A 13,304-nucleotide genomic window follows, 5' to 3' on the forward strand; every position below is an offset into this window, starting at 1 on the left:
TCTCTGAATACATGGTTAGCCCGGAAGGCTACGCATTCGTCTAAGAGACGGCGAATGACGTGAATCAGCCGCATCCCCACGACAGCACTCTTAGAACTCAAAATTCCCTCGATCACCGTAATGGAGTCTCCCTCAAGTAGGATGCAATCGGCCCCCAGCACCTATCTGGCATAGGAGATATCCTCACAGGCTGCTTTGACCTCAGTGCCTGTGACGGACTGATCGAAGATGCACCGACCCCCGGCAGCTACTAGTCCAGCCTACTGATCCCTGATGACGAAGCTGATGCCATAACATCCATCATCCATGACACAACCGTCGAAATTCATGTTGAAGAAACCAAGGTCTACTTTCTTCTTTCTTCTTCTTCTACTTTCTTCTTTGGCTATGCAGAATGATTTACTATTAAATTATCTATCCTCACTTTGCTGCAGTCTAGAGAGACATGCTATGTTGCAAGTGAAGGGCTTACGGAATTAAAATATAGTGGATATCAGCCTCATTTGCATTCTTGGGATGATTACCTTGTGCTTAAAGACATTTTGAAGGCGGTAATTACCCTCCCACAAGCAGCTGAAAATAGTGGTATTCCTGTACAATGAATTAGTGATTCTTACGTAATTACAACTGCAAATGAAGGGCATCGCCACAACTTGCAAACTAAACATTTGCCATCATCTCTGTCAATAAGAAAATGTGTTTGACTGCTGTCTTTGAGCTACCTGTTTCTTGTTTCAAGTGACTTGCTGATTTATATATATCAGCAGGTTCGTGAGGCTCTTCCAGAAAGTAAATCAAATTAGTCTTCTATATAATTCACCTCAATATAATAAATGGTCAACTTGAAATGCTATATGATCTTTCAATCATTTCCGAGCTCTTGGAAAATAATTTTATATTATTTATAAATGGACGCTTACCCCGATTGTCATACCCCTCTGCTTACTAATCAAAAGCCCTAAGTGAGTCTCGGGTTATGCGTCATTGAGCATAGACGAAGTCTTCGTCTTCCTCTCTCAAAAGGGTTTATATTATAACTTAGAACCATCTCGATGGACCCAAAAATTTTATCGATGATTTTATTATTAAATTGAATAAATTCTTATGCTAATTGAGAAACAGTTTTGTCCTTCTCAACCTTATTTATTTGGAAAGAGTGTTTCAGAGAACAATTAGAGAACTTTGGTCAAAATGAACAAATCTATGGTTTCTCTAGCACAAATGTACACAAAACGCTTTCTCCGCAACGTCCTAGTGCCTGCTCAAAGCACTAATAAATCTCCTTCCGCCTGCTCAAAGCACTGGACCTCGTACTGCAGTCGAGGACTGATGCAATACATGAGTCATATTAGGTGCAGCTCCAAGGACCCGCGTCCACACTTCATCGGAGATAGAATGGTGCAGTAAAGCCTTCTTTCAAAATATCACACAGAAGGCTGGACCCCTAGTTGGACCAAGCTCTCAAGATTTTACTTCCTGCAACAAAGCATAGCATTGCATGGTCAGCCAGGTTTTTAAATGTTGATATCCATGATCTTGGTAAACCAAGATCTGGATTCATTTTATTTTACCCGATTTACCTTAGCCAATAAGATGAGGAAATTTAGGACTGAGAGAGCTACACTAATATGTAGCCTACAAGCCAATCCAGCCAACAGTACCTCCAGCTTATGCAACTTAAGAGATTCTTAAAGACTCACGTAAACTTTTTAAAGGAGTCTAAACAGGGACGAAGATAGTGCTCATGCAAGGATTATTCACGTTTGCAACCGTGATCCCACGGTAGAGAGTCGGTCAGAACACAATTCTTCATACATCGTAAGTATAGATTTATCCAATATTTTTGTCCAACATACCCCCAAAGCTAAATTTATCAAGCAGCCCTTTTTGCTTGGCAGAATGGTTTATGGATAAACGTACATGCAGCCGTAATTCAATATCAAAAACATGCATGGATGCTAGAATATATTTTGGTGAAAAGTATGCAACGCACCCCTCATTTCTGAAAGAGAATTTTTCATTCAAATTTTGAACACCACAATACAAATCCATTCTCACAAATGCCCAACTGGTAGCAATCAAACAGATCATAATAAATTCAACAGACGAAAAGTTCGCCTCATAGCTTTAAAATCTCATACCCAGTATACAAGTCCTAATGGAAGTAATGAACGTCCACAGTTGCTATTTTCACTAACACAAAAAGGAAACACCTGTAAAATATCAACGCGGCAAGCTGAAGAAGATTTGATATCTGGGCACGGTACACCATCAAAGTGCCAACTGAAGCATCACCAGCTTTACAACACATTCCAACTTCCTTCTTACGGGAAATTTGGGTGCCAACTGAAGCATCATTACAGAACAACAACTCGTATGCAATTATTACATGCAACCTCAGAGAGAATGAGGTGCCCCCAATGACAAACACTAAAGGTGTGCGCCAATTATTACATTCATGGCTTGTGAATAGAGTCATGGCCCGCTCAATTGCCGGAGTTCAATCAGAGGTTAGCTATGCCAAAGACAGTAGAGGCAGATAATGACAGAATCCGTCTACCTGGAGGGGGAAAAAATGCTGCGAAAATGCACAGATTGCAGATAAATTATCACAAAAGCTAGAGCTTCAGTTTCACAATATAGAATCACTATCCCTCTTCTAAGGCCATCTTATACTACCCTGTGGTATGGTAATAACATTTCCTACATGAAGACTGAAAGCGTGGGAAGAAGAGAACAAATTAGCAAGATCCATATCCCAAACTGATCTGCCATCAAGTTCTTGTACTGAGTGAGCTGGTCCATGAGCATAGATGTTTTAGGTGGCTTTTCCAGCACCTTGCTTCCATGCACTCTGCATCAATTACATGGTAAAATGGCAAGATTTAGAAAGAAAAAAAAAGAAAAAAAATTGAGTTGGTATGCGGATTTTGAATGGAACGTGGTCTAGACTACAGAAATGGGCTTAAAAGCTAAGAAAATTTACAAGAGGTTCATCATCGGAATCTCCTTTGCCATCTAAGCTGGAAAAATCTTGCTTGCCTTCTTCCATTGACTCTTCTGAATCCTCTTCGAAGCCCACTTCAGTTTTCTTTCCAACTTCTAACATTGGATGTTCTTTCCCTTCAAGCCTATCTGGGAGAAAGTAAAGGTAATGACAAAGCTTGTATACTAAAGGAAAATAAGAAAGTTGAGGTAGAAAGCGAAACAACAGAAAATTACATGCAACACATTGGCATATTTAACTTGATTTTCAATATAAATGGGCTGGTGACTTATGCAAGGTCAAAGAGGAGAACATGTGCCTACAGATGGTGTTTAAAGCAGTCTGTCCATCGGGCTTCACAAGTTGAGAAGAGCTCCGCATGGAGGGAATATGAGTCTGATATATAGGTGCTATGAGGAGAAGCTGGAAGGGCCCCAGTTGGAGTTCTGTTTTATTTGTATTTAGTGTAGTGTTGGTATGGAACCAATCCAGGCACTGTAACTACTTTGTACAATCCAGTGAACTAGTTTGTGGTTGGACGACACCCTGCCACTGTCGTCCACTGGACCCAGCAAGGGACATCAGCCTCTAAAATAAAACACCCCTGACTGTTGGATATCCGGATAATGTCTCACCAGCTCCAGGCTTTTTGTGTCATGCACATCATCAAGCAATGCAAGCCACCCAGGCAGATGACTGGTTGGCCAATTCTGACAATCAGATTCCACATAAGCAAAGGTTGGAAGGTCTACCACCTGGGGAACTTACTGATATTGTACACATGGATACAGGCGGTTATATACATCCCTTAACAGTCTAACACATTGTACCATGCATGCATGCATGTGTGTGTGCATCCTGCTGTTTTGACTGTTATGTCGAAGAGGGGTCAACCCCCCCCCTCCCCTTCCCCTCTCTCTTTCTCTGCACAGACCCCTGACCGAAATCCTGTTTCATCTAGCAATGAAATGTGTAGTGATATATGCCCTATTTCACTCGAAGATTTTTTTTTTTTTCCTAAAAAGAGTGTACATATATATACCTGAGTTGGCATCATCAACATCAGAGCCAGAGGGTGGAGGGACACTTGATAAATCAGAATCACCCCTGCTATCCACGTCGTTCGTATCTGCATTAACATTACTTTCTGATACTCTTTTTCTGTTATTTACTTTACGTTTTCTTGGAGTACTTTTTCTTTTGATTTTAGAAGATGAAGATCTGTCAATAATTCCAGAGTTTGCGATGACATAAAACATTACACAAAATATAATATAAAATAAAATAAAATAAAGACTTCACTTACTTCTTCATGCTGTTCTTTTTTTGTTTAGAATCAGCTTGGTTGGTTTTGTCATCTGTCTTCTCTGGTGACCTGCAGTAGCAATTACAGATCAAACGCAAAGGACCATTTTCAGTCCAGATTCAGTTATTTGGAGTATGGTTATCGGTGGCTCAAAACGAACACTAAAACATTCCATCTTAGACAGTTCATGATCAGATTCAGTTATTTGGAGTACGGTATATCGGTGGCTGAAAACAAGCACTAAATCATTCTATCTTAGACAGTTCATGAACAATCAATTTAACATCCTTACAAGAAGAAATATATCCTCAGATAGCATGACTTTTTATGATAAAGCAGGGAGGAGATAAGGTAGGACAGAGGCTATTTTTGGGACTACCACTTGTCTTAGCCCTTCATATCCTGCTCCTAGCTGCTGGACACATGATTAAATAGTTCAAATCATAGGAATTCTGTTGTCTGACATTGGTCACCTGGAAGTATGAAAGGCTATCCAGTCCTGGCTGAGTGGGCTCCTTTTTTTTTTCTTTTTCTGGTTGAGATTTCAGTTTTTTAATTAAAAAAGTATTTTCGGTATTACTCTTCTCTGTCATCCTCTATTAATTGAAATTTCATGTATCAGTCAAAAATGGGAAAAATGACAGCTGTCTTTTAACATTGGCATGACCCATGACCATAATCACAGTATCAGCATCAAAATAATCACAAATTTTCTACCTACCCAGAAATTAAACATAAATGGTGCAAAAAGAGTTGAAGGATAATACTCACAGTTCTTCATGCGGCGACGTATGTTTGGATTTTGATCGCTGTCAAAAACGGAGCATATTATAACACATCAAAAAATTTTGTTAGAAGTCAAGCCGACAAAAAAGAGTAACAAGTCTAAACCTTTTTAGGCACGCATCCATTACTGATAAGTTCCCACTTCTCCTTGGCTAAGTGAAGCAGTTCCACATCTCCATCATCATACAATATCTATAACATGAGTTTTATGGGATAAAAGTTCTAATTTAGCAGAAATTTTTGAAAGAAAAAGCTGGAAAAATTGTAAATGATATAGAAATATACTAAAATATGAATGGGCATGGATTAGACAAAAACTCCAATGCCAAATAGGAGAAATTGACTTGGAAAAGTTCCCACTTCTCCTTGGCTAAGTGAAGCACTTCCACATCTCCATCATCATACAATATCTATAACATGAGTTTTATGGGATAGAAGTTCTAATTTGGCAGAAATTTTTGAAAGAAAAGGCTGGAAAAATTGTAAATGATATAGAAATATACTAAAATATGAATAGGCATGGATTAGACAAAAACTCCAATGCCAAATGGGAGAAATTGACTTGGAAAAGTTGGCAAGGTACAATCGTTTTCTAGAACTTACAATTATATCAGGTATATACCAACACGCATGATAGCCTTTTATTTTGAGTGCAAATACCCATTACAGCCTTAAAAATTGGACAAACAGAGTGATCCTGAACTTGGTTTAACCCAGAATTTCTTTTGGATGCTACAAGGTGATGAGGGAAAAGGCTCTCTTGCAATCTTAACATCAAGGATTCAAGTACTGCTGGCATGACCTGTACCAGACAGTACATACCACCTTCCAATTCCAGCCTGTACTCATACAGGGTGTTGACCATGCCAGCCAAACTGTCAGAATGGGTAAAATACCAGCCAACGACTGTTACGGGCCCATATTGCAGTTTTTAGAACCTTAGTTAACATCAACATAGATCATCTAAACATACCAATAAGTTTGTGGTAAATTGTGATATTTCGTAAATCATTTGGAGACAATAATATAACCTATAAACAAACCCTTTCCATAACCACATTTTATATCTAAAGCTTCTCAGAACAAAAACCAAGGACAAAAACTCAGCCATATATGTGGGCATGCAACATAAATGCAACGCCATGGAAATTGTGGGGTCATGTAGTTCTTTTGAGAAAAATCTTAATATGCAAGCAGAGATTTTGGTTCTTTTCCTTTTTTTATGTTTGAAAATTTGAGATCAGTGAACACCATAAATGCACTAAGAAACTAGCATCTCGGATATCTGCAGGATCGTGCATAGGACAGAGAACCATCTCACCTCATGTTTTTTCTTTCCTGGATCATAAGATTGTACAACACCTTCATAGAACCTATAATAGAAGCAGCAGATACTAAAATCAGACAAACTACTCCATTAACTTTTTGAACAAGAAATTAACATGCACACAAACTATCAATAACAGTTTCATCATTGGTCTCTTTTATATAGTGATCTTTCCATTTGATTGTATTCAATAGAGCAAGGTTTTGCATCAAATGTAAATTGAGAACTCATAAAAAGTTAACATGCCAACAGAAAAGGCTTACTGCTTATCCAACGGCCACCAAACTTTTATTCTGGATCCAACCAATTCTGAATCACTCAATTCATTGCTATGTGATGAACACTGCAGGCATGCAAATAATTAGCTCTACTAGAATATGAATAACATGGTTAAAATCTCATTCTTTCACCTTAGAAATTTCAATTAAAAGCATACTTTGTTCCTACACATGTTAGCAGTAAATCTGGATTATCTTGTTAGAATTTGTGCAATATAAGACCAAGTGACTAACAAATAATGTAGTAATCTGACATTATGTTCCATGTGCATACCATGTTTATCATCATTTTATTATTCATAAATCAAAAGCGGCATAATCAAAGCATCAACTAACGACAGCATTAGCCTGATAAAAGTACATGATATGATGATGGTGTGATTATTATAATCTTGAGTTCATTAGATACAAGATATAAAAGGATAGTGAAGTACAGATTGTTTGAAATACAGCATCATATTGACGCATTTGTATCTCTTCCCTCTCTAGAATTCAGGTAGGTTGCCAACGAGGAATTTAGGAAAAGAACTTGAAATGTGGTAGGGTCCTTGATATATGGTGTTGGACACCTTAAAGAAATCGGCAAGCACTATGGTGGATCAGATATGACGTCAGGTTAGCGAACCAGCAAGACAATCGTGATGAATAAGATTGACAGAAGATCTTGACCTACTTGATAAATGGAATGGATGGTTAACAACCGTGATCCTTTTTTTTTTAGGCATGGAAACTATAACCCCTATGTCCATATAGAAAAGTGCCACACCCAAACATCTGCATATATGTTAACCTTTGCATGGTATTTCATGTAGAAATATGAATGCAAAACAACATCCTAAGCTTGGCCTTCTAGAATAAAGGCTTCTCCAAGAAAGAGAAGACAACTGTTATTGGCTTGCTAATACATGACATCACCAATCCACTCAGTACTAAAGAAGGGTTAGAACTACAACGGAAAGACGGAAAAAAAAGAGATCTTTTGTGTTGGTACCCCAAAGAAAATGGATTATGTGAGTAAAATAAGCAATATACGCAGCACACTCACAAGTTGGCAGGTTGATTCTAGAATGCAGTTAGAAGAATGCTCAATATTAAACTGAAAGATGTACGGGCATTTATCTATAAGTGCATTTATTTATTGGTGCACTAAAGATATTATCTTAGTTGTACACTATGATGAAAAAGCAAAGGCATACCTCCTTTAAGAACCAAAATTAGTAAAAAGGGATGATGTCCATGATCGCAAACTATATTAACTAGTGTTTCTTTTTTTCTTTCTTTTGTGCGGAAAAGAAAGGACGTAGCCTACTTAACTAGTGTTCCTTAACAAACATAATGTCACTAATGTGTTGATCGTGTCATCCTTTCAGAATTGGTAAATGTTGAAACCATAAGAAAATGAAAACATGTTTGTACTCACAACATACAGGTCAACTGCCAACACTTTTTGACATCTTAAACCATGCAGAAGGGACCTATCTGGAACTGTGCATGGGACAACAAAGACAACAAACATCAGAGACGGATGAGCATACTTGAACACGGCTTCATATTAGACCTCAAGAATATTTTTGACAAAAGCCGCTACAACGTCCATTACTTAGCTAAGCTAAAATTCTAAAACAACTAAGAGCCAAACAGTGTCACCTAGGAAGAGGTCAAGAGGACTGACCACACTGAAAACCAAAAACTTAGCCAAACTCATGTTAAGAAATTAAGCTTTCTAAAGTTTAGGATAATAATTGGAATCATGATTTTGTCGAGCAATGAGATACCTTGATTGGCATATCTTAAATAATAAGCAAAAAGTTCCATGTTCATGGGCTCTTGCTACTGAGGAATGCTTAAAAGCTTTCATTGAGCCAATATGCTTATGGCTTCTGAAAAGAACAGTGGACTTAAAGCAAGCAATGAGAACTTAGAAGGGAAAAAATAAAAGGAAAAAGGTGATAGTATTAGCAACGAGCAAGGGAAGACTTGCCTCCCACAGCAATAAGGACTGAAAGGAAGATACCGCACTAAACTAAGAATCATCATCAGAAGAGTTGCTTGCAAAAGAAACATCATGGACATGACAACATTCCCACAAGCTTCAGTAATAGGATTTTCAGAAAAAACAGAATGGTTAAATGGAGGAACAAACGAAAAAGGACAGAAGGCAGAAGCTCAAACAGAAGGAAACAGAGAAAGGAGAACAATAAAACATGAGAACTAAGAAGTGTCGAAACATGGGGGCAGGGAAAGATGTAATGAAGAAGGTGCTCAAAGAAGGTAAGACACAAATTATTGTTGCTGCAAATTGAGGCCATGGCCAAGGTGCTGTTTTTTCCAGAAAAGAAAATTATAACAAAGGATGAGAACACATAACACTAGTTAATAGCTTGTTTAGCATGGTCACTGAACAAAGGCAAAACAAGAACAACCAGAGACTGCTTCGGAATTTTGGTTCTCTACCAAAATTTTGTACAAAATGGAAATTTTCTGATCATTTTTGGTCCGACAATCCTAAACAGACCCTACTTTAATGATTTGAAAAATATAAAAAAGTTACTCTCAGAGAATGGCCTTTAACTAGGTAAATGATTTACATGAAGAGATAATTAGAAAATGTTTTCTACCTTTTGCATTTTCAGATAACTAATGAGCATGCCCACTTTTCCAAGTCATCATTTTGTGAAGTGAGCTTTATGTTCAAACTTCCAATAGAGTGTGCTACTGTTGTATTAAATCCATGTCATGTAATGTTCAGATTTTTTGATAGAGCTCAATGTTTTTGACTTCTGAAAAGCATTTTGCTGACCAAAATATAAATTGATTAAAGCAGTACAGTCATACGTGCTCCCTCCACTCATGCAAGTATATAAAGAAATCGAGTAAGATTAAAGAACTCTATTTGCATGGCAATATAAATTTAGTCACTTGATCCAATTTATCATAAACTTTGATCTTCAAAGCTCCCATTAATCTGGAGCATGCTTACCGTGGTGCCCATCTTCAAACAAACTGTAGAAAATCAACAGCTTAAAAGTATTTGCTATACTTGGATTATGTTCTTTAGATGACTTTATCATGTTCTGTGGCCATCAGGCTTGAAAAACTTGGTTATCTCTTGAAATTCAAAATTGGTTAACTATCTAGTTTTAACAATGGAGCATGATAGAGTTTCAAGTTTCAATTCTGACCCACATTGTAGACCTAAGGCACACTTCTTCGGATAACAGCCATTGCATAAAGTTACAAGATTTCATGTCCCTGCAATTTATGTCAGCCAGGACTACACAAACAGCCACCATCCACTGCCATTGGCAAGCTTTATCCTTCATCCCCAACCTTGAATCCCACCTCCCTCTTCTATTCCAAACTAACAGGCTTTGCTACCCTCCCAACCCCCAACCCCTTGTCTACCTGCCATTTATACGTGAAAAAATACTTGATTGCTTCATTAACAGATGGTGCGATTAATCCATGGTTTTTGTTTTAGTCTTGTTTTCCCAAAATTTTAAATGAATAAGATAATTATTTGGGATATGTGCTTCAACGACTTTGGTTTAATGAATATCAGGTTTATCACTGGATCATTCTTTTTGGATAAATGATCAGATTCAATCATCCCTGATTAGATTATTTTTCTGTGGTTTAAGTAAATTAAACAAGAACCAAATCAAAAGTCAGGAGTGAAGGTTACCATTTCAACTATAGTAAAAGAACACATTGTGAGGTTTATCATCTAATTTAATTCACCGGCAATTACATAATTCCATCAGTGGCAATTATATAATAAACACATAGGACAATCACAAAGAACAACTATCAAAAGTTGGCCAAAGAAACATTTTGAGATTACCTTCCCTAAGCCGGCAATGCTTCTTACTTTACGCTTTTTAATTGAACCAAGTAAGCTTTTGGGTTGACTAGATTTTTTATTAGAATCTACTGGACTGGAGGATTCCTGCAATACAACCGACAGCAAAAAGTAATTTAGACTTGAAAATGGCAGTTGTTAGCCTGTGTATAAGAAAGGAGATTACCTTTTGGTCATTGCTGATAAGTTTCTCAACATGCAAACCATCAGCATCTTTTTTTCCATTTCTAGATGAGCTGCTTTTAACCATTGGCAGGCAAGAGGCTAACAAGTCTGAATCAGTAGACTCAGTCAGGCCTTTATCTGTGAACAACTTTTGTTCCAAAGGGATATGTGTCTTCTCATCCATCTCAATAGAATGTGAAGAAGGAATTTCTCTGCTTCCCTTGTGGCCCTTTGCAGAATGAGACCTTTGCACAGAAACAGACCTTTTACGTTTTGGAGTTGGCACTGCTACTTCAATTGTTGTTTTGTCCCTTTTTCTTTTTCCAAATACTGTAACTTTTTCATTATTATTTATTTTTGACGTCTGCCTACTTCCAAAATACTCAGGATCTTTGGTCCCTGTTTCCATGTTCTGAGCTCTTTCCAAATTATCCAAATTTATTTCCCTTACAACTCCTAGAACATCAAATTCGTGTTCCATTTTTTTAATATCAAAAGGTGAAGTGTTCCTTTTGATTGTTTTCCTCTTCTTGGGTCCCTGAGATTTAAGAATTTTCATCATCTCTCCTAGAGGCACTTCATCACCATCTTTATCACTCCCCTCTAGGGCCATAACATCCTTGGCAGCACCTGAATCAATCTAAAGTTCCACAGAACAAGAACGTCTTAAAATTAGAATCCAAGACTTGTATTAGGCATGCAAATAACTAAGTTCCTGAATTCCATATGAATGCACTCACCATTTCTTTATTTTCAATTTTAAGTGCTTCGAAATGGGCCAAGGCACTCTCACCACCCAACCAACTCTGCTCATCAGCATCCTACAACATTTACAGGAAAATTACCATCAATACAACAGGACACTGCAAGAGCAAGAAAATTTTTCTCCACTCAATCTCAGCAAACTAAAGATGGTATCATGTTTCTCATATAAAAAATAATCCAGAAATAACATTTAAGAAAAACAGAAGTAGCTACAACATGGAGGAGCATTATATGACAGAATATAAAATCCAGAAGCAGGATATTGAGGTAATTAGTATACGTTCGAACTTTAAATTTGAACCTCGTTCAACAGGATGAACTAGCTGACATTATTCTGTCCAATATTAGTTGGTGAAAACATAAGATAACAAGGCTGCATAGTGATAGCTAAAAAAATATCCCAACTTTGTATCAACTAGGTATATTGATTTCTAAAAGAAACATGCTTGCTACCTTCTTATAATGAGATAAGACTCTAATTCATGAAGCTATAAAAGAGCAAGCAAGACAGTTTTTATGTCAACCCATGTATCATATAAGCTTTTTCAGCTATGAAACTGGTCCAAAAGTACAAGGAACAACAAAAACAACATTGATACACGCTCATATAACATAGCCATTTCCGGGGGAAAAAAAAAACAAAGGCTGCCTCAGGTAAACTGCACCGTATGTCTACAAAAGGAAAATGTTATAACATTTTCACATTTCTATTACTGGAGACCTGATGTGACGTGGGGTCAAAGATATGTAGCTATAGCATTATTAAGTATTACCTAGTCAAGATATTTGGTCAAATGCCTGATGACTGACATGCATTATGAAATAACTCGGCATTAATTCTAAATTAGACATATAGAATCACAACATTCCTGTGTTCTACCACAGCTCATGATTACATCAAAGGCACCCCAGAAAATGCACTAGAATAATCAAGACAATAACATAACTTTGCAATAATAGCAAGATGAATGCTCAAAACATGAAATTATTGATCTTCCTTTCTGGCATTCACCTGGCATTGGAAAAGGTTATATGTTTACGTTAAAAATACTCACCACAGAGCTCACATCTTTGTTTTTCTCAACAAGCTTGTATAACATACATGGGAGGGGAACTTCGCTGATTACTGAAATATCTGTAGGGTCTTGAACCAATCTCTTTGCAATTGCGAGGCCAAGATCACATATAGCATGTAATGTCTGCAAATTTGGCATCAAACTCGTCATCAAATATCTAACACCAAACCATAGAGATGAAATTTTCATCATGATATACAATGATTCTTATCAACTAAAATGCACAATTATGCGGTATGACAGTAAGAAGTTCCAGCACTAAGTGACTTAAAAATCACATACTTTTGACTTTGCTCCATCAACCACATCTTCTGAGCTCTTAATACTGTGCAAAATAGAAACAATTGCAGTAAAACTCTCCTTTTTCTTGTTGGAAACACTACCAGATTGTTGACCTTCATCTCCATGCAACAACGTAGAAAGAAACAAATGCAACCTCCTGGAAGCCAAAAAACAATTAGCATACATATACGACGAAGTTTCTCATGAAGCTTTGCTTCACACAGTTTTATTTCTACATTTTTATAGTTACGATCACAAGATAAGACACACCTCAACCAGTAATAAGCACATGATAGCATCCTCAAATTCTCTTTTTAGCTGTATTCTCAGAATTATGACACCTACCAGGCAACTAGTGTCATGAAACTATGCTATCAGGCAACTAGTGTCAAGATAAAAGGCATTGACCAACATTGACTAATGCATCGCCAAACACAAAGATTGGATGCAAAGCTCATGTCATATGCTTTA

The 13,304-nt window shown here is 37.3% G+C and overlaps 1 protein-coding gene across 8 annotated transcripts in view; it reads right to left on the reverse strand.

Moving 5' to 3' along the window:
• Positions 1–2,013: 2,013 nt before the first annotated feature.
• Positions 2,014–13,304, reverse strand: part of LOC103718442 (sister chromatid cohesion protein PDS5 homolog A) — a 33,272-nt gene continuing 21,981 nt past the window's right edge. The window contains exons 21-33 of one of the 8 annotated variants that reach the window (XR_605837.3): positions 12,834–12,990; positions 12,531–12,674; positions 11,451–11,531; positions 10,712–11,350; positions 10,528–10,632; positions 6,669–6,748; positions 6,400–6,451; positions 5,184–5,270; positions 5,064–5,101; positions 4,293–4,361; positions 4,029–4,207; positions 2,987–3,131; positions 2,014–2,854 (exon numbers count right to left, since the gene is read on the reverse strand). Coding sequence is in view for 5 of the 8 variants with exons in the window: in XM_008807267.3 (XP_008805489.2) it covers positions 2,819–2,854; positions 2,987–3,135; positions 4,029–4,207; positions 4,293–4,361; positions 5,064–5,101; positions 5,184–5,270; positions 6,400–6,451; positions 6,669–6,748; positions 10,528–10,632; positions 10,712–11,350; positions 11,451–11,531; positions 12,531–12,674; positions 12,834–12,990 (1,816 nt within the window). In the remaining 3 variants the exon portion in view is untranslated. Of the gene's footprint in view, positions 2,855–2,986; positions 3,136–4,028; positions 4,208–4,292; positions 4,362–5,063; positions 5,102–5,183; positions 5,271–5,326; positions 5,489–6,399; positions 6,452–6,668; positions 6,749–10,527; positions 10,633–10,711; positions 11,351–11,450; positions 11,532–12,530; positions 12,675–12,833; positions 12,991–13,304 lie in introns of those variants that run through there. The other 7 variants (XM_008807268.3, XM_008807267.3, XM_017845548.3 and 4 more) reach the window with 7 other exon arrangements.

Source organism: Phoenix dactylifera, unplaced genomic scaffold, assembly GCF_009389715.1.
Source record: "Phoenix dactylifera cultivar Barhee BC4 unplaced genomic scaffold, palm_55x_up_171113_PBpolish2nd_filt_p 000320F, whole genome shotgun sequence".
Lineage (NCBI taxonomy): Eukaryota > Viridiplantae > Streptophyta > Magnoliopsida > Arecales > Arecaceae > Phoenix > Phoenix dactylifera.